Genomic DNA, 25,285 nt, shown 5'->3' with positions numbered 1-25,285 from the left:
ATGCCGGGCCTCCGCTTGTCGTCAAGTTTCTACCCGACGCTGGACTTCTACCCGTTGTCGAAGTTTCGTCGGACATCTATCTGAAGTTGGATTTATATCCATTGATGGACTTCTTCCTGACGCCATCCTTCTGACCTTCGTCGTCAGACTATAGTCCTTTCGACTTCCGTTGCCCGCCGATTACAATTTTTCTAACTTACGTCGCCCACTGACTAAAGTCCTTCTGACCTCAGTCGCCAGCCGACTATGGTCCTTCTGACTTACGTCACTCATTGACTACAGTCATTCCAACCTCCATTGCCAGCCGACTATGGTCCTTCAGACTTACGTCGTCCACCGACTATAGTCCTTCAAACCAAACAAACACATCAACTATGATTCTTTGTATTCTCATCATGTAATATACTCTATAAAATGTACATCAAGTTAAGACATTCCCCCAAGGAAGGGCTTCATTTGTAATCAATTGCAATACTAATTGATTCATTCAAAATGGGCTAGGCCCTGCAGTTTTTTCCCCCTTTTCAGGGGTTTTTCACTTAAAAATATTGGTGTCTCATAAATGCTAGACCCTATCTCTTTTTATCTGTGTGTGTGATGGATCTTCGTACAATGCTAAAACATTAAACTTTACATTTATCTACCGCCGTGAATACTCCAGGATGCAACTATTTTTATGTGAAAAAACTAAAAAAAAATGTGGGGTATTACTAAAATAAAATAATCACTATATGAATATGTTATAAGAGTTTATCATTTGAGAAGATAGAATTACAAATTATATAATACAAGTTTGTATTTTTGTGAATGTGAGGGAGAGTATGGGAGATACAACAAGCATATAGTATTAGTCAGGCGATAATGATCAGTGATGGTGGCCGAGTGAAAACAATTGGCAATTATTCTCGAGTGAATAGCGATGGATTGATAGTGAATGAATGGTAACAATTGAGTGACAATGCTCATATGATGACTATCGGGCAACAATAATCAGATGACAACATTCCAGTTACGACGGTCAAACAATGACAGTCAAGCCATGTCAGTGAGTAGCAATGATTGTCAATGTTGAACTTCAAATAGATATTTATAGTTTTTTAGATCTCCAAAATCCAGTTTACGTGTCCTTCATATAGAGAATGAATGTCTATTTATAATAGTTTAGGAAAGATATTTGGTAAATTTGACAAAAAATTTGTAACACTCTATCGGATAACTTATATTAAATATTTTCATAATAGACCAATCATTTGTCATTTAAGAACCTTAATAACCTCAAAATTGAGTTTTTTTTTAATTATTTTTTGTTGTATTTGTCTAGCTGAGCATCGAATTGACCGTAAGCATACAAAACTTAAAGATCGGTTGATCCTTAATCAATGCTCCAAAGTTTCTAACATCACTTCAAATGTTTGATTTGGGCTCATTTCAATTTGAATCATATCGCTTTTGATTTCGTTGGGTTCATCTTGTCAAGATACTCATTTTGACTATAATAATTTGTGAAATTGGAGTTAAGACAATTATGAATTGAATTTCGGAAAGTTTTAGGCTTTTAGCACAAATTATACATCAAGATTCTTATTAATCACGTGAAATTTCTTGAAATATATCAAGAATGAAATCTTAAGATTCAACAAAAAAATTTTCAACTCACTAACATTATTCATCCTGAAATGCGGTAATTATTTAGCCTAAGGCTTAAGCAAAGTTTTGGCATCTAATTCTACTTGTTGTGCTGACTATAATTCTGATTTTGGTGGCTCAACAAATTTGATTTTAAAGGATTGCTCGGCTTAAATGTTTGAAATCACATTTGCCTTCTAGAGATCATGAATTGTTTTGAGTGTGCTTAAGTGGCATGTTATCATTCATGAGTCCCAATCTAAACATTTTCCTTGTCATTTCGTGGAACATAATATTGACCATTAAAAGAGAAGCATACAATTAAATGTTGCATATATTATAATGCTTATGTGTATGAGTGACTTTACTCTTAGAGATAGAATGTGAAACGAGCATATACGTGAAAAAGTTGTTGTTCCTGTGACAAATAAGAATAGAGAGAGACGTCTTAAATGATTTGGTCACATAAACATCAGCCTTCTGATAACCCAATTAGGAGAGTAAATGGATTAGATTTGACCTATATTAAGAGAAGTAGAGGCACCTAAAAAGACTTGATTAGGAAATGTTAGAAATGATCTTTTTTATTAAATTTAAATCAAAATATGACTCCTAACAAGATAAAATGGAGAAAAATGATTCATGTAGCCAACCCCACATAGTAAAATAAAAGCTTGATGTTATTGTTGTTGCTTAGTCATTTCAAATTAGCTATCATTTTCTTTCATATTTTGTTTTTTCTTTAAATTGCCCATAAGGAGGCCTTTCAAGCCACTAGTATGAGCAAAGTCCATTAAAATTCCTTCAATTAGGTTCATGCTTCAATGAAAAAAAAAAACATATTTACCCTAACATTTTTAGATAACTTTGATTTTTTAGTTTATTTTACATATTTTTTCATTTTCATATTTTTAGTAACAATTTTTAGTTATTTTGTTTCTTTCTGACTTGATGTGCAGAAACTAAAATTCCATAACATAACAGCTTAGAGAACTCTACATTTGACTGCATCCCTCTTATATTGGCACAACCACTTTGGCTCTAAGGAGAAAATTCTTCAATCATCATACAATAAGAACTTTCACAATATAACTAAGCTAACATCATAAGGGTACTAACCAGCTTTTATTGACAATTAATCAAACACAATCACAAATTATCGAAAAGCTATTCTGTTTTCCAATTGATAATTGATACCTAATGCTCCTTCATGGAATTACAAAGTAACAACACTTCACTTGAAAATTTTGCTCAAGCCTCTCTCTGGGTTTTCTTCAGAAATGAAGACCTCTTCCTAGTTTCCAAGTAATAAAACCAAAAATAGGAGCAAAATGATGGAACTAAGAAGCGCAAATCTGAGCTCATGGCTTTACTGGCTTTCTTCTGGCATTGTTTCCTGGAGCAGGGAAGGGATCCTTATAAATCTGCCCTGCAAAATCCACATGATCAATATAAAAAATGTCAATATACAATAATGATGTGTATGAGATGCAGTGAATTAAGGAGCTATATTTGTGCCTAGCCTAAAAAAAATAACTTGTATGATTACAATAAGGCATAGTGCATGGAGCTACTCTCACGCTGGGGATCCTGCAATGTTGTCTTCATCTTTTGTTGCGACCAGTGATTCACCTGCACTTTACTCGATCGATCACATGCTGCTTTGTTTGTGTTGCTACTCTCACGCTGCCACTTGCTTCACTGCTCGTTGAGTGCTTGCACTGTTGCTAGCCCGTGGCACCTGACGTCTTTGTCTCTCATAGGTTTGTGTCTCAATTCATAGCCTTGTTTTGGTTCAACAAATAATGATTCATCTTAGGCTTCGTTTGGGACAATTTTCTTATTGCTTCTTAAAAAAGCTTTCTAGTACAAAAATGTTAATTTTTATACTAGAAAGCTGCTTTAAGAAACAATAAGAAAGTCGTCTCAAACAAAGCCTGCATTCTTCTTGCTTTCTAAAACAGCTTTTTAGTACAAAAATTTCTTGAATGTGAAAATTTTTAACTAAAAAGCCATCTTAAAAAGCAGCACGTAAGTTATCCCAAACGAAGCCTTAGTCTCCAGTTTTATAATCTTGTAAGGATCTTATGAAGATCCCTTCTTTTTTGACAACTTCACCATCTTCAATCTCGACAAAGGTTAACCCAACATCATTCTCTCATCAGTTGTTATTTTTCCTGGAGAATGTCTCATTCTAGTGTCAGATGGCTCAAATCAATACTTTTAAATGTTACACACCTCTTGATTTGGATCTCTTGATTCTAGCACTAAACAAACTCTTAATGCTCACAATTGTATCATGGCGAGTTCGTGGAAATGTTTTAAAATTATTAGAATTATCAGGTTTATCATATTAATATTATTGCATGTGCTTAATATTTATTAGAAATTTATAGTATTTATTATCATAGTATATCCAGATTATGGAAGATATTCTCCTTTATTATACTTCTCTTATTATTTTTTACTCTTGTATATATATATACATGTTTGTACATTAAAATCAATAAAAAAAGATGTAACATTTTATAATGTGCATAGTTTAACTGATGAGGTCATCGACAGACATTTTAGGCAGGTTTATCGGCGAAGGAATCGTAGATCGACGGCTACGATCGGGAGTTTATATTTTTGATGTTATCATGTCATTTCATGTTATTTTATTTTGTGTATATTTTATTTCATGTACTAGTGACGATTTCACTCTTATGTAGGCGTAGTGTTTATTGTAGCCCAAGGGGCATATGAGTCTTTTTCTTCTCATGCTTTGAGACCTTTATAAAGGGGTCTCTTTTTGTTGTATGAGGTTAATGCTTGATTAATAAAATTCTGAGATTTTTCCTTTGTCTTCATGCTTGAGAGCTTGAGAGAAAGAAAGAAGGCCTAGGAGAGGCTCCATTCCGAAATACCCAACAGCCACCTTGGTGAGCTCTTGGCTTTTTATTTTTGATTTGTTGTTGTCTTCCTTCTCCACCACCTCCCCACTACACCCGCCCCTTTCTCCCCTTGCAGCAGGCCCAGCAAATCCCCATCTACCCGACCCGCCCTCTTCCCTCTCACGTTCCCTGCAGCCGACTCAAACCCAAGCCCCAATCCCGCAGCCTCCCCTCCCGTCCCCCTCTTGCCGCTAGTTGGACAAGCCGCCGGGCCCCAGCACCAACCCGCCTCCTCCACTACAGCCGGCACTCCTCTTCCCCTGGCTAATCCCGCCGGTTTCAGTGCAGGGAAACGTTTGAATTCAGCCATCAATTCTCTCTTATTAGTTTCATAATTTGACTCCTCAAATTAGTGAATAATTGAATGAGGATTAATGACCCAAATTCAAATTCGAATTTCCCTCCCCTCTCATTTGAAACTTCCCTAATTAATTAAAATCTGAAATTAAATCTCAGATTTTAATTAAAACCTTGGGGCCCACTAATTAATCAAATCCCTCTCTTTCTTCCCTTGCTTGGCCGGCCCTCACACCTAGCCGTTTCTCTCTCTTTGCCACCTCATCGTCTACTAATTACCCCTTAAATTTCTTTCCCTAATGGCTGCCCTTTTTTTTAATTTGATTGAAGGAGAATTTAATGATAAAATAACTTCTCCTTTCAAGCCTAGAAAAATCTGAAATTCAAATTTCAGATTTTCTCCTTGTTCCTCCCTAGCTCTTAGCCGAACCCCCTTTCCTTGTTTTCTTCCCGCCTTGCCTCAATGTTGAATGGCGGATCCGGAGCTTGAGTGGGGGCTAGTTTTCCACGCCGACGGGAGCATCGATATCCTACGCTCTCCTTGCTTCGACGTAGGATTTGAAGACGACGCCACAATTGAAGAGTACTTGGAGCGAGTCATCCCGATCCTCGCAAGTATTTTCGACCGACAATTTCGTGGTTACACTTGGACGATCATTGGACGCCATCCGCCACCACCTTCTCCGGTGAATACCTCTCCGGTAACAAAGTCTTTCGTCGCCTTCATCGTAGTGGTGCTCCTCATCCTCGCATGGTTCTTTCTCCTCCGCTAAAGCCCAAGAGTGAACGAGAGAGAGAGAAAAGGGTACTCAAGGTGAACTTCTTTATTATTAATTGTGGGATTTTTGTGACGAGCATTTAAGTATTTCTTTTTTATCTTTGAATGTTATGAACTGTTTGGTTATCTCAAAGCAAGTCTTCGCCTAAGCAAGTTAATGATCTAGAACGATTTATTCCCTTATTTTGTTGGTAATAAAATTTGTGTTGACAAATCTTTGAATAATTTTCATTTTAATTCCTAATCGCAATTCCTACTTTGATTCACATCATTAGCCCTTACATTTTAATTACCATATTACTGAACATCTCTTTTTTTCTATAAACATAGACGCTTCTTCTGCAATTTAACATCTTCTCAGTCTTTTAACTTCAATTAAAAGATTGATCAATGGCTTGCTTATAGTTGTTTTTTGAGTTTTCCATATTAGTTTGTAACATTCTGTAGTATTTTAGAAAACTCCTCTATCATGTTTTCAGGTGATTTTTTTTTTATTATTTAGGCAAAACAACTAATTCGGTTACATTGAAGGGCGCTTTTTGTGTAAAAAGATGTTGAATGTATTGCGCCCGAAAGAATGTTTGGTCATCGAATTGTAGGTGAATTTAGCCTAACAAAGAGAATCATTCCACTATTTAGGATGGTTGGCTACAATGAAGCACAACATTATTCCAAGAGTTTGATTATCAATTCCATTTTTCCATCTTTGGAGCAAAGACAGATGTTAGTTTGTAGTTTCTTCCATAATTCTAGTAAAAAATAACAAATAAATGTTGTGCCTCAATTGAAAGTGAGCCTCCAGGGAAGTTCCCGAAGGTGACCAATGTCGCAGAAGAACAACTTGGCATTGCTGGCGGCATCGAATGTCTCTTGCAAGCAACAAAGTGCACAATCTTCAAGAACTGATCTACAACCACCCTAAACAATATGTCAAAACCTTTGCTAGTAATGAAAATACAGTTCAGCTGAAACTATTCTTTTATCTTCTCTGTTATTCTCTGTATCTTCCTCTCTTCATGGTATTAGAGCCCTAAGCTCTACAGCTCTTAATGACTAGCAAAATGGCAGAAGACAGCTCTTCCTCCTTTGCTCAATCGGCTCCCTCTCTCTCCACATCCATGGCCAACTTCACCATACCTTCTCCTCTAAAGTTTCTCATGTCAAATCTCAAGCTTATTGTTAACATCCAACTTAACAGTGACAACTACCCAATATGGAAACTCCAGATCTACAAACTGCTCTCGACAAATGGATTTGAAAGATTTTTAACCAAAAGACAAACCCGTCCACCCGAAGTAATTTCAGCTTCAGCTGGAGGAACCGCAACCCAGATTATCATCTATGGAGGCTCACTAATCAAAATCTGGTCTCTAAAATCTACTCGACCATATCTCCCTCTATCATTCCCAACATTCTCAATCTACATTTCGCCCATGAAATCTGGACAACCATTAAAAAACACCTACAACCTCAAATAGACCTCGAGTCATACAACTCAAGAATGAGCTACATCATATCAACATGAATAACAACACCATGTCCCAATACCTTGCTTAGATTAAAGCGCTCGTGGACAACATTGCAACTCCCAGCTCTCACATTGATACAGAAGATATCTTATTATACATCTTTAATGTCCAGATCTAAATGAGAATTTGACTCTTAATCGGACACAATGGAGAAAAAGGATTCATGTAGCCGACACCACGTAGTGGGATAAAGGCTTGTTGTTTTTGTTGTAATGGGCTACCTCCATCATACCATGCTTTCAAAACAACAATTCGAACAACTCTAGCTCCAATCAGCCTCGACGATCTCTTCTCTCTTCTATATAGTGAGGAAATCAACCTACAAAATAAATCATCCAGAAATTTAACTTCACCACACGATAACCTCGCTCTTCACACAATCAGAGGCAACTTTTCACGTGGGTTATCCACTGCTTCCCCTCAATCATTTCTCGGCAGCAGCTTCAGCAGACCCTTTCATCAAACCAACAGCACACCAAGTCGTGGACATCCTCAGGTCAATACTTCAAGACCAATATGTCAGATCTATAGTAAACTGAGTCATTCGACCATCTCTTGCTGGCACAGGTACAATCTCCAATACACTCCATCACCTCCGACTACTCCTCATAGAATGTTTACCCAACAAAAATCAACACCTTCGTCTGCTTGGTATCTTGATTCAGGGGCTTCATCTCATCTCACAACCGATCTCAACAATCTTCAACAACTCACTACATATACAGGCTCCAACTTTATCTCCATTACAAATGGTAATTCTCTTCTTATCCCATCCATTAACCCCACCAAAATCATAATCACCGCCCTCACCACTTAAACTAATTCCCATCTCCACAATCTCCCCTCTACAACACTCAATACCTGAGCCATCCGCCCCTGCCGAACCAGCACCCACTTCCTTTGACAACCCATCTTCCACATCACACAGCTCAATCAACACAGTACCACCCATACCAACCCAACATATCTCTCCACCTCATCCTTATTCGATGCAAACCCAACTAAAAACAGGCCATGTCAAACCCAAACAAATCTTTACATTAATTGCCACACCTCAAACAACTTTCACTCCTACAAGCTACACTCAAGCAATCAAAGATCAATCATGGTGTTCCGCTATATCCAAAGAGTTTCTTGCTTTGCAAAAACAGGGTACTTGGTCTCTTGTACCTCCATCCACAAATCAAACCATTCATGGTTGTCGCCGTACCTACAAAACAAAACAAAACTCTAATGGCGCCATCGACCGTCACAAGGAATTTCTAGTAGCTCAAGGGTTCAATCAAGATTAAGGAACATATTATAATGAAACTTTAAGCCCAGTAGCAAAAATGTCTAACATTCGCATTCTCCTTACAGTGGCACCCTTAACCGCAACTACTCAGTTTTCCAGTTGAATGTATCCAATGTGTTTCTTCATGGTAAGCTCCAAGAGGAAGTCTACATGAAACAACCTCCTAGATTTGTTGACACACAATATCTGGAATATGTATGCAAACTTCACAAGGTTATTTATGAACTAAAACAGGCTCTCAAGTAATGGTACACAACCTTCACTTAGTTTCTTCTCAGCTTTGGGTTTCAAATCAGCAAATCAAATCCGTCACTTCTAATATTCTCCACTACAGACATTCTGATTTACCTTCTTATAGATGTCGATGACTTACTCATATCCGACAATTATCAACCTACCATACAAGATATCATCACTAAACTCCAAACTATTTTTTTCTCTAAAAGAATTAGATCTCATTTCTTTCTTCTTGGGCATTCTAAGTTCAAACTACACCAGCTAACTATTTGAATCAAACTAAGTACACCCGAGACATCCTCAATTCATCCGACTTTGACAAATGTAAACCATCTCCTACTCCAATGTCAATCAAACCACCTCAATGTTCTCAAGCAACTCATTCGCTGAATGATCCAGTTCTATACCGCATAATAGCAGAATTTCTACAATATCTCACAATAACTAGACTCGATATTGCCTTTACCACAAATCAAATTTGTCAACATATGCATCATCCTACAAACCAAAATTTCCAATCTCTCAAGCAACTGCTATGATATCTGCAAGGAAGTAAGGAATGGCTCACTTCGACATCCCAATCACGCTAGGAGATCTTTTGTTATAAACATATGCAGATTCTGTCTAGGCAGCGGATACATCCAATCAAAAGTCCACATCAGGTTTCTACAAATTTATGGGTAAAACTCTTATTTCATGGAGAGTTAAGAAATAGACCACCGTAGCAAAATCATCCACCGTAGCAAAATCATCCACCGAAGCAGAATATAGAACTTTTGCATTTGCCACATCCAACATTATCTGGTTGTGACGTCTTCTTGTCGAATTTCAAGCCGCACAAAAGACAACAACAACTCTCTACTGTGACAACACATTTGTTATGTCTTTAGCTAACAACTCAGTATTTCACGCTGTAACCAAACACATATAGATTGATTATCATTTCATCAGCAAGAGAATGTAGTCCAAATAAATTTCAGTTTTACATATCAGCTCAGTTGATTAGCAAGCCAATATTCTTACAAAGCCCTTATCCTTAGCTAGGTTTCAGAACCTCAGAACCAAACTGAGGATCCAACAGCTAGATAATCACTTTGAGGGGGCTGCTAGCACACATGAGAAGCAAGCTGTCAACATAAGCACTATCTTCTTATACCTACTGCATTATCTCCACTACTCTGATTTCTGTTGCAGCTCCACCTGAAGTCTACACACCACCACAGCAAGGAATCTTCCTGCTCTCCAACTAAGTTGTCTCCTGTGGGTCTCTGATAATGCAAGCGGGGTTAGAATAGAGGAGCAAACAAGTCGATTTGAGCTCGAATATGGCCTTGTTCAAGCTCGAATCTCGAGCAAAGTACCAAGCTCGAGCTCAAACTCAAGTCAACAACGAGCTCGGCTCGCCAAAGGAAACCAACTCGTCGAGCTGCTCGTCAAGTCCGACCTCCGATCTCGCGTGTGATCCCGAGTCCGGCCTGAGCCTCAAGTCCAGATAGCAATGAAAAGGAATTTCGGTGAAATTTTAGCGGTTAGATTCAAAGCTTGATTTGGAAAGCTTGATTGGGCTCATACTCGATTGATTGGGTTGATTTGGTTCAGATTTGAAACTGAATCCAACTTAATTTAACTCAATTTGAGTTCAATTTATTTCGATCAAATTAATTTGACGATATTTGACCCAAATTGGCGCTGATTCGGGCAAAATTGAGCTCTACAAGGCACAATTGAGTCGATCGAGCGTGATCGAGGGAAAATGCACAAAAAACGAGGTCAACTTCTCCTACTTTACATTAGCTATATATGTAAACCGTATGTCAAAACCTTTGCTGGTAATGAACATACTATTCAGCTGAAACTATTCTTAATATTCTTTGTTACTCTTTGTATCTTCCTCTCTTCATACTGCACCTACTTTAAGCTTCGACGAAATCAATGTTATTTTGGTAAAGGTCTTTAAGAATTCTAGTCCCATGACGTTGGTTTGTGGTGTGATAAGGAGGCTAAATCGCTTATTTAATGCATCAACAACTCTATTTTAAACTCCTAGTTTGTGCTTAAATACAAAGCTAATTTTTTTTAGGAATAGGACCCATTGCTCATGCATACCACTATGAATTATTTGAGAGTTTAGAAATTACAAGGCTTGGTGGTTGCTAAATAGTACAAAATATTGGCATAACAGGTACACTCCCATTATTTGAGGGTATAATCAACTGTGTATATTCCAACTCATATATGGTCCACTTATGATACGATGCACTAAATTTTTTGCATATGAACTCAATGGTTCATTCTTCTTTCCATAAAATAATCTTATTGCCAATTATAGACGCATCATTTCAACTTGGAATGGATTAACAAAGTTCAAAATGGCTAACACTAGAGTTGAAGTCAACTTGCTTTTGGATTCAAAACCTCCTTGATGTTCATTTTGCTAGGAGAATTATTTTAGTTTGAGAAAGTCAATAATTAGCGTCCTTAGTACATCAAATCTTGTAATAAATTTTGTTCTAGAAGTTTGCTAGGTCACAGAAGCTCTGAACCAATATGATGCATCATGAAATTCACCAAGCTTAAATGGTCGCAACCATCTTGGGATCAACTTCGATTCCACTGGCACTAATTATTAAGCCCAGTAAATGCATGTAGGTGGTGGTGACTTGACATTTGTACCTATTTATAATTAATTTGTGTGCGTGGAGAGTTAAAAAATAGTCTTCAACTGTTTGATATAACTATCTAAAAACACGTGAACAGCCAAGATGTCATCAAAACATACAACAAAAAAAAAGAGAAAAGATTTGAGTACCACATTCACGAGCAACATAAAAGTACTAGAAGCATTACACAGTCCAAAGGTCATGACCTTCCATTCATAAAACCCTTTGTGTATCTTAAACATTATTTTCCATTCGTCTCTTAGGCATATCCAGATTTGATGATAACCTTGCCGTAGGTTTAATTTTATAAATATTGATGTGTCATCCAATCTATCTATAATATCTTCAAATAATGGCATGATGACACAAATCTTGACAATAATTTTATTGATAGAGCATATAGCAAGTGTCGTCATTCTTGGGTGGAAGCAACGCCAAGACAACGAAAGGATACAAATTGTGTTGGATTAGTTTTATGTTTAGCATGTTGTCAACGATATCTTGCAGTATGTTGTGCAGTTTGATGATCATTAAGTAGGGAGGATGTTTGGGCAAGAATGCTTCGGAGCGGGATCGATGTTGAATAAACCACAATGGGGGAAGCCTGGACGAAAGTTCGACTCAACTTATATAGGAGAACAACTCAACTAAATTATGCACCATCATGAAAGGTTTAATTACTGCGACGTCTCCCTCAATAACCACCAAACAAATATAGCATATGATTCTTGGTATGCTACATAAATGTGAGATTCAAAAAGTATCATAAGAGCATAGGCATCCCAGGTAGCTACGAAATGGGATGCAATTGGCTACGATAATAGACGAACATTTTGTCCCTTCCATTCAAAGGAGGGGTTGACTCGCCGGTCATTCAAAGTCCCCATATCAAATTTCCATGGGCTACCTAAGATAACCTGGCTTATATTCATATCAAGCATGTCATATAGAACTTCACAAAGGAAATGCTTACTAGTAGGAAAGGTCGCTCAACACATCTAAGAAACCATAATTTCAACTCCTTTGTGAAGCCAATGATTTTATACAGGTGTAGATGTTTGATGTTGTGTAAATTATGTGTTTTAATAACAACAAATGATATAACATTTTGTTGCACCCGCTATCCATTAGAATTTCACATATTTTGCCACAAATTGCGCACTATGTTCTAAAAATTGTGTTCTTGTGTCAACATTGCTATGGTGGGACTAACAAAATCTTCTACAAAATGCAATCTAGGATGTCACTCTAATCTCCTTATAACTCAATTTCTTTCCCATGTGTATCCAATTCATTCAAACTTGTACAATTCATCCTCAGTGAACTATACTTATCTGCAAATCGAGCACTCATTTAACTTATGCCATGGTTGAAAACAAAGAAAACATTTCAGTGTAATGGTTTTCACATAGTGATTGTCACATCCAAGAGGAGCTAGTTTGTTGTTTGCTTTGTTGTCGGAGTGATTCACCATTTTACTTATGGTTTGGGATTGAAGGGAGCTGCTCTTCAGAGTGCGAAAAATATATTTATATTTGATCCTTTATTCACTATAAGAAAGTGAATATAAAACAAAAATGAACAACCAATTGGTTTCTAGTAAGAGAAATTTCAAAAAAATTCCATTATATTTTTCTGGTTTGCTCGTTTATGGTGGTGGAGGACTCCGGTCATTGGATTCCAGAATATGACGTGCTTATAAATAAGCCGATTTAGCTTCTTTTTTCAACCTATTAAATGAAAAATAATCATCTTTTTCTATTATAAATAAGCTAATTCATTGATGGGAAAAAACAAAACTAAGTATTAGATTGAGAGTAGTGGAGAAGGGGTTGAAGGAGTGCAACAGATTCTGAGGAGACGAAGCTAAGAATGTCAAAGGTTAGTAAATGGAAGTAGCATTTACTGTTTATGTAATATTGTTGTCATTAAGACTAAGCTAAGTGCATTCCTTCAACCCCTTCTCCACTACTCTCAATCTAGAACTTAGTTTTGATTTCTCTCATCAATCAATCGACCTATTTATAATAAAAATAATTATTACTTTGCATATAATATGTTGAATAAAACAGGCTAAATTCTCACACTTCACTATTCTTCATTCAACTATAACAGTATTTTCATCCAATAATTTTATTGGTCAATCTATCAAAAAATGGTTGAATTTGTCTTCTTGATACCATGTTTCAAGATGCATGTTCAAAATTCAACCAATTGCATGCATAAAAAATATTAACTAAATTAAATTACTAATTTGCTCTTAAAAATTCTGCCAAAAATTTACCAGTTTTATGAAGGATGGCTCTATTGCTAATTTGTAGGTATCATTTTTACAAACTATCTATCATCAGAAAACAAATAAATTGAAGCTGAAACCTTTTATTCATTAAGAGATGCTAATAAGTCTTATACATGCCTTCATTCTTGGCCGTTGGTCGCCGTTAAGCTTGCGAACTTGGTAGCCAATCTTTTTGGAAAAGAGGCTTGTTCTCTGTTTCTCTTTGTGCCGGTACACGCTTTCTTCTCTCGATGCTCCACCTCCGACGTCTGGAAACAAGTCAATGGTTGCCAACCTAGCCTGCCATACATTTGATCATAAATACAAGAAAAACCCTAATTTATTGATTTGGAGCATCATAGTCCATTGAGAATTTGGATCATTCAAAATCTAGCGAAGGGAGAATATCTGTGAGTGGTAGGATTTGGATAGGATTCGAAGCAGTGGCGATATAAAAAAAAAAAATTTAAAATAAAAAGATAAAGTAAAGAAGGAATTTGTGACGTACAATGACGTCGGTGGCGGACTCCACCGACACTCTGCGTGTCTCACCGGAGAGAGAGGTGGAGAACGGCGACCCGCTGGGCCACTCTTTTATTACTTCATCATAGTCAAGCTTCAGCCACAGCCGCAGCCGCGGCTCCAAAATCCCAACTTCCGCTGAAGAGCCGTCGGCAATGTCCTTCCCCTCCTCCTTCTCCTTCTTCTTCTTCTTCGTCTTCACTGGCGTTTCTTTCAGCTTAGGAACAATATCCTTCACATTCACAACATCCGCCCACCACCACTCTCCCTTGTCTTTTTGCCTCAACGCCCCCATAATGTTCGAAGAAATGCCAAAGCCAAACCCCAAGCAATCAAAATTGCAGTCTTTGATGGAGTTGGAGCTCATAGATAGGTTTCCCATGCCTATTATACTGTCAATGCCTTCCTCTACCTCATCGCCAAGGATGGATTCAGCGTCGAACTCCGGTGAGCCAGGGTCCTGAAACTGGAAGTATGGCAGGCTACAAACCGAAGAATCTTCCACCTTTGGCTCCAAACTGATGGGAAGCTTCTCAACTGAGTGCGATTCGCAAAGCAGGAGGGTGGCCTCATCGGGAATGGGGCAGGAGGAGAGACGAACAGGTAAGTAATTTTTTCGCCGTAGCATGGCGGGTGAAAAGAGTTTGGGGGATATAGTAGAGAGGAGGGCAGAAGCTTCAGCCGAACTCTGGTTTGGTCGTTTCCGAGGAGATCGAGCTCTTTTAGTTGAGATAAAGAAGGGGGAATAGTTGTTTGACTCGGACAGAGTAGATGAAGGAGATGAAAGCGATGAAGACTTGGTGATGATTTCCAGATCGAGCCTGTAAGTCCGGCCACCGCCATTAATTAGGTAGGACGACGACATAGGGAAAGTTGGAGAAGGAAGTGACCAAGGTCCTAAACTGATGACGAAAAAAGGGGAATTTGTCAAAAGATTCCGAATAAAACTCACACTGAAAGAAAAGGAAGTTCACAGTAGAGTCACCAACCTTGCAAACCTGATATAAAAATCTTCAAATCCGAGAAAGAGAATGACAGAGGGAGAAAGAGGAGAAGAATAAATAAAGCCAATGAAATGGTTTTGCTTCTAAGGAAGCGAGGAGGTATGGAATCAAGAGAAGCGCTTTCATGAATTCGACAAGTGCTCAACAGGTGAAGATGAAAAAGCTACGGCGGCCTCCGCGGCGGAAGAGGAAGAGAACCCTGAAGGTGTACCGAAATGCGGAAAGGAGGGTTTTTTGAGCGAGAGTAAGGTGTCAAGGACTCCCAAGGACTGTGTGTCTTTTTTTTTTTTTTTTTTTTTTTTTTTTTTTTTTTTTTTTTGGAAATATTTGGGGCCTTAGCCATTTTATAAAATGAAGAAAGAAATACAATAAAAAATGACAGCCACCACAACCAACCAGTGGCTGTCAACAAAACCCTATCAGCAATAAAAAAGCTGCAGAAAAAAAACTAGAACAAACTATCAGCCATAGGCTGCAGAAAAATAAGAAAAAGCAGGCATAACATAATCCAAAAAGATAGTAGAAAGATAAGAAAAGGACTCAGATAGCAACAATCCATTAAATAGCCGAGCGTCAAAATTCATCCAGACAGATGTCATAGTCCCCTGGTTGCCAGAATGACCTTCCAAGGGGAAGTAAATAATGTTGCTTTCATCATTGTCCTTCAAAAGCATATTACCCGGTTGCCCAGAAAGGCCCTCCAGGGAATGAGAGCAATTCGGTTTTATAGCATCAGTAGTCCAGCAGGTCCTGCAAAATAGCTCAACTCGCATCATTCCAGCCAATGTTGTAAATGTTGGAAGCATTTCCTTTTGAAAGTCTTATAACGAACAGCTCTTTTAATCATGCTAATAACAGTGGTCTGGCATTCCAAAATATTCCCAAAACTCCTGTCATTTCTAGCCTTCCAGATGAAATAGACAATCGCAGAAAGCAGGAGATAGCAAAAACTTTTCGTATTTGAATCCATATCCCCCTCATCAATGGAATTAAAAACTTGCCAAAGATTCGGTCTAAGCAGCATGCATTTCATGCGAGGAGGAGTGTGTATAAGAATATGATAAGTAAAATTGCAGCCAAACAAAAGATGGTTAAGAGTTTCCCTTTCATCTTTGCAGAAAATGCATTCAGGGGCCACCGAAATACCCCTGGAAATCAGAACATCCGCAGTTTTTATCCCATTCCTGAAAGCCATCCAAGTGAAGATAGAGAAGCGGGTAACATGGTGTTTGAACCAAATGAAATTTGACCACTGAACAGGTTCCAAATCCTGAAAAAAATTGTTTATGAAAGGTTTTGAAAGAAGGTTTGCCATTACCATCCCCATTCCAGTTAGAGACCGCTTTGTTACACGAGATGTTAACAGAGGAAATTAAAGCTGCCAGATTGTGCGGGATAGGCGTAGGTAAAGACCAAGTGCCATCAACGATACAGCTACTAACCAAAATATCGAAATTGGGGATTAAATTATCCAGATTATCACTAGCAAGTCTTTCAGCAACAGAAAGACCATTGCACCAAGGATCCCAAAAAAAGGAAAGCTTGCTGGAGGCAGTTATGTTAAGAGTCAAGTTCTGCCTTAAAGTTTTTGCAACATCACATAGGAAATGCCAATACAGAGAGCTAATTAGGAGGGTTTTTTGAGCGAGAGTAAGGGGTCAAGGACTCCAGGGACTTTCATTTGCATTTTCCAAGCTGCTGCCACGTCCCTCTCCCTCTCCCTCTCCCTCTCGAACAGTTATTACGTACCGGAAGTGCTCAATAACATTTGTCACTTGCTCTTACCTTTTACCGCGCGGCTCGATCTGAATCAGATCGGAACCCGATATTATTATATTAGGGTATTGCTAGGTATTTTTTGACAATAACGAGAAATACCGCTCTGTCAAAATCAACATCGAGCAATACCTAGCATAACCGGTATATTGCTCGGTATTGCTTTATATTGGTCTTGACAGAATGGAATTTATTGTTATTGCCGAGCAATATTGAGCAATACCTAGCAATACCTCGGTCTGCACAAATCAACTAATACATAGCAATCTCGGGTTCAGTCCGGGTCAGATCGTCGGGCCGCACGGTAAAGAGAAAGAGCAAGTAACATTATTTCACTGGCGTCTGAACGTAGAGCTACGTCATGACACCGGACCTAATAAAAAATTCCCTCCATCAGTCCCTCTCTCTCCAGTCTGTTACTTTTCTACCTTTCCATAATGCCTCTTCGTTTCCTTGTTAAAATAATTCGGTGAGCTTAATCTGATTTAAAGCTTGAACATATGATTATTAATATCTTTTTACTTATTGGAAAATGGATCGCTCAAAAATCAAAATAAATTTAAATTTTAAAGCTTAAAAAAATGATTAGATCTTCTGATTCGAGCTTTCTTCATTTATAAGACATGGTAAGGCTCAGCCGCATCAATAGCTTTTTCCCGCAGCCGCTCTGCTAGGGTTTCGCTTTGCTCCGGGTGTTCTCCCCGCCCCGCTGGGGCTTCCCCTCCGGCGAGCTCCTGGATTCAGGGAAGTTCTCTCCTTTCCTGTTATCTACTTTTGTTTTGGTGGATGTTTTGGTTGGTTTTCTTGTTTTTCTCCGGCGGTGCCGATATGGCGCCTAGTAAATTTAGGGACCCTGGTTTTTTAGGTGGGGTTTCTCATTCTCGTTCTTTTCTTGAGGCTCTTGCTGGTTCTACACCTTCTTACCCAGTTTTTCGGTCTTCTACGTTTCGTGGCTTGCCGTCTTTATGGATTTCCGACCAGGAAATCAACGATCTTGCTGCCCCTTTTCAATTCTCGTTAGTTGGTTTTTTCCCTTCTAAGAAACCTGCTCTTGACTCTATTAGGAAATTTTTCTTCAATTTGAAGCTTAAAGGAGAAGTCTCTGTTACTATGTTGGATCCCTCTCACATTTTGATCAAGTTATCCAATGATCTTGATTATTGTAGGGTGTTCTGTCACCGATCTTACCTTGTCTTTAATTTCTATATTAAATTAACAAAATGGTCACCTAGCTTGGATATCGGTGTTGAGTCGCCGATTATTCCGATTTGAATTTTGTTTCCGCGTCTTCGTCCACACTTCTTCTACCCACGGATTCTCTTTGGGCTTGGTGGGATTTTTGGCAAGCCTTTGAAAATTGATGAAGCTACTTCGGTTGGTTCCTAACCTTCAAATGCGCGTGTTTTGGTCGAATTTGACATAACAAAATATTATCCTAAGCAAGTTTGGTTAGGCTCTGTAACTTTAGGTTATGTCTAGGAGGTTGTGTTAGATGAATTTTCTCATTTCTGTGTTGCATGTAAATGTATTGGACATACTCCGGGTAATTGCTGTCCCGTTTCGGCTAGGATTCCTAATGATTCTTCTATCCCGAAAGCAAATTTATCCCCCCACTGTGTTGAAAATGTTGATAATGTCGCTACTCCTTTTATGATAGAGGTTTTGGGTAGTGATATTGCTAATAATGAGGTTGTGCTTGATGCCTTGCCCAGTAATGGCTCACCGGTTTGTTCTCCTGGCGCTGTGGGATCTCCTGCCCCGTTGGCTGGTGTGTTGCCTGGTGATGAGGTTGGAGTTCTTCCGGCCCCAGCTCGGGTGCCGGAAAATAGCGATGTTTTGGGTTGTTGTCCTATTCTGGTTCAGATTGATCCCTAGACTTCTTTAGTGCCTATTTTGGGTGTCGAAGTTTTATCCCCTGACGCTCAACCTTTTACTCCTTTGGGTATGAATTTGGCCTCCAATCGTGTATGTCATAGTGCTGAGGCCCTTCCTCATGAGGCTCCTTTGGTGTCTGTGAGGTCTGCCCCTTCTGCTTTGGTTGGTCATTCTTTAAATTCTGAGATGTTGGATTGCTCGGTTAAGCCTGCTGTCGTGGAGATTTTGGGTGAGGAAGTGTGTAAGATGGCTGTTTTTGGTATCTCTAGCCCTTCTCGTAATGATCGCTTAGTGAATAATGATTTTGTAGATGTCCCTGTTACTTTTATGGAGCCTCAAGAATTAATGTATAATTTAAAGGATAATTCGGGCATTGATTTGCGAGTCAAGCTGGACTGGCTTCATGACTATAGTTCTGATTCTGCTTCTGATTATGTGGAATCAATCGGAGATGGCAATCCTGGCAATTCTTTTAATTTGTTGTGCGATCAACCTCTTGTTTCTGTTGCCTTTCGTGGCCGGGGCAGACGTGGTCGCTGATTGTTGGATTTTGGTTGCTTATTATGTTGCTTTTCTATCGTTAGAATGCCTTTATGGCTTGTTGGTTGACCGTTCAAATAGTTCTGATATGGACGATGAGGAAGCAGGGTTGCTGCAAGCGTCGTGGATGGCCAGGGTTGGTTAGCAACCTGGTTGGCCGTTCGATTTTGTATTTTCCAGTGGATGGTCTCGCCCTGGCAACCCGAAGTTGGTCTGAGTCCGACTTTACCGACTCTTATCCATATTGGTCTTTGCTTTGTTTTTACTGTTATTCCTTTAAGCTTATGTTGTGGCTAGTTGTGTGGTCTCCTTTTGTATCCTCCTTTTATAAATGAATTGTTGTTTAAAAAAAAAAACATGGTAATATTATTAATATGATCTTTAAATTTATCTTTTTTTTCGATCACGTAAGATGTGCAACGTTAGTGAGCAAGAAAAAAAAAATCATATATTTAAGATGATAAAAACATAATAATTCTAGAAATTAAATATCATATAATCATTTTCAATTTTCTAAGTAATTTCAATAATTTTAAAAATTAGGTGTCATAAAATAGAAAAATTATTACAAGCAGAATCCGGATATGGAGTTGATTCCGAACTCTTCGTATCTAATGAGTGTTTATTAAGTATTTTTGCTGAGAGTATTACTGTGTATTTTACTAAGTATTAAATATGCAATAAATACTTGACAAATACGTAATAACTACACTTAGTAGATACTCAACAAATACACAGTAATATAAAATCCTAAAGAATAATAAATAAATAGTACATTCAATAGATAAAAAATCATCACAAATGTACATATTGCATGTTAGAATAGTCAAAATAGTTTATAAATATTATATCATCTTAGTATTACACGAAGAACTCTCACATGTATAGATAAATAACCCACAATATGTAGAAAATACAAGCATTTTTAATATGAAAAACTAAAATGATAAAAATAATGAGACAACTCAGTAAAAATAGTTCAATTATATATGTTTAAAGTTACAAAGATATTTATTTTTTTGCTACTAGGAGAGGCGAGCTTATGATATTTTAATTGTATGGATTGCCACATGAAATGATGGAGGGAAATATTGAAAGACAATAGTATAATTACGTAGATCATGTATGATATCGATGAATGAGTGATATTAGCCTATTGACATCATCATAATTTGATGGGAAATTGATACCATTATCATCCATAGTAGATGTTGGAGTATGTGCGATGACACCTATCAAGATCAATCAATAGTTAGCATAAAAAAGGGCAACAAGGACCATTGAAGGACAATATGTGATGGTTTGAAGTATTAAATCAACGATGATGATGAAGACACACATATATCATCATTCATTTATATCAATTGAGACGGATGTCATAGGATGGATGATGCAATCGTCAATAACAATTAATGGCGAGTATTAACAAATATGGAATGATGATTTTCAAAGGATGCATGATGTCAATTGTTGGTGTTACTTAATGATTTGTGATGTCATATGAGCAATAATTATTGTCTACGTTGGTCGAGGGAGACATGAGCCGATCCCCAATCAGTTCAGGGTGGGCAAAAAAAGATAATGTAGAAGTAGGGTAATTTTGGAATTCTACCGCCCCCCCCCCCCCCCCCACATCAAAAAATAAAATTTTGCCTAATATTGACTCAACCCCCCTGTTTGCCCATCCATCTGAATTCTGAATGTTTCCTCTTCATGAATCGCACGCAACCTTCAGCGTTCAGCATTCTACTTCAGCCTTACGGACTGTGTGAAATGACTCCTCCCTTCTCTGTTCGCGAAACGCCTCCTCCCTCTAACTAAACCCTAACCTCCTACCCTAGCTCAGCCAACCTGTAGGTCATGCTAAACTCTCACAACCTATTAAATTCAAGCCGAACAGAGCAGCTCCAATCCTCCACCGGCGATCATCGGCCGATCCCTTTTTCTATTTCCTCTCGACAAGAAGGTATTCTATATTCATTATTTTGCTCATCAAATCCAGTTAGTTGTGGTGGCTGTTACAAAAAATCTTTGACAAGTAAAATATTTATTTGAGATTACTTCAAGAATTATAAATACTATTAGAGCTTTATGCAAGAGAAATGATACTCTAAAATTAAAGTTATACAGCTTGATAAAATAATTTTTTATTTAAGTAGAAGGTGATTAATTAGTGGTTGAGGTTTTAATCAAGAAAGTAATTTGCATCATGTTGTTTACACCCATTAGAATTTACATTTTCAAACATTAATCAGTTTAATGAAAATATATGCTTTTGTACTTGAAGTACTTGAAATTGTTAAGAAAAATAGGATACATGATCAGCAATCAGTTGAAGTTGGTGTTTTAATATATGACATAGAATCTTTTGACTTTGTCATGACACTCTATTTAATGATTGATATTTTAGGGATTACAAATAAATTATCATAAATCTTACAAAGAAATGACTAAGATATTATAAATGCAATGAAATTAATACAAGTGTACAAGCAACGATTACAAATAATGAGGGAAAATGGATGAGAGTCTTTACTTGAAGAAGTGTCATGTTTTTGTAATATTTTTGAAATTGAAGTTTCAAATATGAATTCTAAATTCAAGGCTCATGGATGATCAGTATGAAAAGGTGCATAAATAACAAACTTTTATCATTATCGAGTTGATTTATTCTACACTATTGTTGATATGCAACTTCAGGAACTCAATAATCGGTTCTCTTAAGCTAGCATCGAGTTACTTCTTTGTGTAACATGTCTAAATCCGAGTAATATGTTCTCAGATTATGAAAAGGAAAGTTAATTCTTATTGCAGAGTTATTATATTAGTAGATTTCTCTATGATTAATCTTATGTCTCTTGAAAATTAAATATCTACGTATATTATTGATATGCTTACTTGCTATGAGTTTACATCATTGATAAGCATTGTTGCTCTTGCAAAATAAATTTTAAAGATATATATATATATATTATGTATCCCATGGTTTATATATTTATTATTTTGGCACTAAGTTTACCATTTGCTACTGTTACGATTGAGAGAGTATTTTTTGTAATGAACATTAATCGGCTACGTAACAAAATGGATGATGTCTGACTCAATAATTGCCTAGTGTCATATATTGAGAAGCAAATATTTGACTCTGTTCCGAATGAAATCATTATACAACATTATCAAAAAATGCAAAGTATGATGCAAAGTTTATAATTTTCTTTTTTATTACATAAATTATAATGAAATACAAGGCTTTGTTTAAAATTTTGTTAATGAATATATATATATATATATTATATTTTTTATATATTGAGTTTGTCCACCACTCTAAAAATAAAAAAAATATATTTGCCTTCAAGGGACGGCAATGATCAATACAACTTAAAATTCTGTGCTTTGAAGGCAATTGTTGTGGTTGTTACCACTTATACTTATTGTTAGAGGGAACACTAGTCAATAACAACAATCATTATTTGTTAAAAAAAAATACTACATAAGTCCAAAGAAGTGGTTTGATGACCAGTCAAAATTTTATAATTTTATTGATTTTAATATCATTTCAATAATATGCCAATTCCTAAATTTATAAATTCAATTTTTTTATCTTATTTTGCCTTTTTTTTCAAATTTCTTCTTATCAAGATATAAGTAAAAACTAAATTATTTTTATTTTAAAAATTCCTCTATAGAGATAAATATTTCAACCAAACAATACATCAATGGAGAGTGTCTTTGTTTAAAATTGTTCGATTGATGAATGTTTTTAAAACAAAGATATATATTCTTCATATTAATATTTTATGATTTTTATGAGTGTGAATGTTGGTCTTCTGTTACGATATTCCCGTGGTATGGTGACCTTGATATGGAAGTAACAGCTCGATGTGTGATAATTAATGAGATTTATTTTATAGTTTGGTAATCATGATATGAGATATTTATACTTTTAGAACACTATCAAAATATTTACAATAGAAAAGGGATAATATATATTAAGTAGAGAGATATGTCGTTACTATATTTATAATTTCGTTGTTTTTTAATATGTATCATTAATTTATATCTGACATTTTTAAAATATCAAATTATTTTATTTACATAATAATATTATTTTTTAAAAGAAAAAATTTAATAAAATAAGAAAAGGATCGAATTGATGTCAAACTTTTCAGAATATTCAATATTTGATTTTAGAATATTAATTTGATAAGTTGATAATTTAAATATAGATCAAATTAATTATTTCATGAGATTATTAAAAAGTTGATAGACTAAAATGAAAATTTTAAATTATCTAGCTCAGCTTGATCCTCCGTAAATAATTAGGGGATTATTTTGATAACTAATTTAATTAAAATATAAAATAATATGATTAAATTATTACATATTTATAATATTTTTTATCGTAATTATATTTCTAAACATATAATAATTTAATCACAATTATTCACTAGTTTAATTCTATTAAAAATTAACATTTTATGTATAAAAAAAATGCGATAAAAAAAATCTCATTAATTTTCAGAACTATGTCATTAATAACAATATTAAAAAATAATATTATGCCATTTTTTTATCTAGCAATGAAATTAAAAATTTACTTTAGTTCATCATATAAACTTATTTAAGCATACAATTTCAGGGCATAAAAAGTCATTATGTATCGTGTTATTCGGATTTTTTTTTTCAAAATTAGTCGGCCTTATGTAAGAGGTAATTAAGAAAAAAAGCTAAGAGGTGATTATTGTAATAATATAAAATTCCAGTGTTTTAGTTGCAATTTGAAGGCTTTCATATTGGGAGGTTCTATGCTGACGTGGCTTACTGCCATTGGATATACAGGATTTTTATTCCTGTTACGATACGGTTGTTGGTTAGTAGGTCTCACGTGAAGTATATTGCAGTCTCCTAAATGTTGTTTTAAGGTCAATTCTGATTAGAGAAGAAGGGATAAAGATGGCTTATATATGAGAAAAAAATGTTAAGGGGCAACGAACTGATTAATGCAATCATGAAGAAATTAGCACTAACACATATAGTCTTATCTTGGCAACTTCAAATCTACTTTAGGCTCACTCAATTATATTTATCATTGACCATCCCCTCAAGGCCATACTCTCTCCAAATCATACCACTCTAACAAGTTGCTTAGGTGAGAAATTGAGCTAAGCAAGCTTCAAATATCCTACATTTTGAATGGCCATTAAAGTTCAAGCACTCATCAACTTCCTTGTATATTTCAATGGCCCTAATACAAAAAAGAAGGTTGCAAGTGATGAGTATAATGTGTGGATTCTATATGTGGATGGAGCATTGGGAGACTATAGAGTATGATCGAGCATGATCTTAAAAAGTTCAACATGGAACATATTAACACAAGCTATCCACATCAAATTTCAAGCCACTAATAACCAAGCAGAGCATGAAGTCATGATCACCATACTAAAATTTATTGTTAGAGTTTACACCAAGCATTTGATTTTGTATTCTCACTTGCGACTGATGTCTACAGAGGACATTAATAAATACAATTTTATTTCTCTTATGACAAATGTAAAACATAGAGGTGTGTGCTCCAAGGAGACAAAACCTTCTAAGAATATTTTTAGAAAACGAGTTGGTATGGTTCAATAATTGAAGAAAAGAGCATCCAAGAAGAAAGAAAGATTTGGAATATTGACTCTTAAAACAGCCATATAAATTAGTTGCTCAAAGAATATGTGCTTTTTTCCAAATAATTGGAGTAGATAATGTAAGTTTTATCAGATAATGTAAGTTTGATCGACATAATATCTTTATTCATCAACTCGTCCATTGTATTAAGTCAATGGTGCATAATTTACCAAAAAAATGAAGTTAAATTATTGTTATATCCCATAAATCATATGTGCTTGTGTTAGTTAACATATGAAATGTAATCATATCAGGAAAGGTAA

The 25,285-nt window shown here is 36.3% G+C and overlaps 2 protein-coding genes across 4 annotated transcripts; both read right to left on the bottom strand.

Annotated features, from left to right (window-relative positions):
• Nucleotides 1–2,724: 2,724 nt before the first annotated feature.
• On the bottom strand, nt 2,725–15,441 carry LOC110110128 (protein CHLOROPLAST IMPORT APPARATUS 2). Of its 3 annotated transcripts, XM_020841460.2 has the most exons (4): nt 15,147–15,441; nt 14,144–15,059; nt 13,774–13,935; nt 2,725–3,050 (listed from the first exon to the last, which is right to left on the bottom strand). In XM_020841460.2, exons 2-4 carry the CDS (start codon nt 15,020–15,022, stop codon nt 2,988–2,990), a joined length of 1,104 nt encoding a protein of 367 aa, XP_020697119.1. In that variant the 5' UTR covers nt 15,023–15,059; nt 15,147–15,441; the 3' UTR covers nt 2,725–2,987. The 3 variants fall into 3 exon arrangements, with proteins under 3 accessions (XP_020697119.1, XP_020697120.1, XP_020697118.1); XM_020841461.2 differs by having other exon boundaries at nt 2,725–3,055; nt 14,144–15,441; XM_020841459.2 differs by having other exon boundaries at nt 14,144–15,441.
• Nucleotides 15,442–15,933: 492 nt separating this feature from the next.
• On the bottom strand, nt 15,934–16,488 carry LOC110110121. The gene has a single exon (XM_028697904.1). It carries the CDS (start codon nt 16,486–16,488, stop codon nt 15,934–15,936), a length of 555 nt encoding a protein of 184 aa, XP_028553737.1.
• Nucleotides 16,489–25,285: the final 8,797 nt, after the last annotated feature.

The sequence above is a fragment of the Dendrobium catenatum genome, unplaced genomic scaffold (assembly GCF_001605985.2).
Source record: "Dendrobium catenatum unplaced genomic scaffold, ASM160598v2 fragScaff_scaffold_1021, whole genome shotgun sequence".
In the NCBI taxonomy this organism is placed as follows: Eukaryota; Viridiplantae; Streptophyta; class Magnoliopsida; order Asparagales; family Orchidaceae; genus Dendrobium; species Dendrobium catenatum.
The sequence above is the reverse complement of the archived record's forward strand: the minus strand, read 5'-3'. Positions and strand labels throughout refer to the sequence as shown.

What these genes read in the sequence shown, in the direction of transcription:
- LOC110110121 (XM_028697904.1), bottom strand. Translation starts at nt 16,488, where the DNA reads ATGGGGATGGTAATGGCAAACCTTCTTTCAAAACCTTTCATAAACAAT.
- LOC110110128 (XM_020841459.2), bottom strand. Translation starts at nt 15,022, where the DNA reads ATGTCGTCGTCCTACCTAATTAATGGCGGTGGCCGGACTTACAGGCTC. An exon ending in AGTCCGCCACCGACGTCATT is followed by an intron (nt 13,936 to 14,143) that starts GTACGTCACAAA and finishes AATGTATGGCAG; the next exon opens with GCTAGGTTGGCAACCATTGA. An exon ending in ACCAACGGCCAAGAATGAAG is followed by an intron (nt 3,051 to 13,773) that starts GCATGTATAAGA and finishes TTTGCAGGGCAG; the next exon opens with ATTTATAAGGATCCCTTCCC.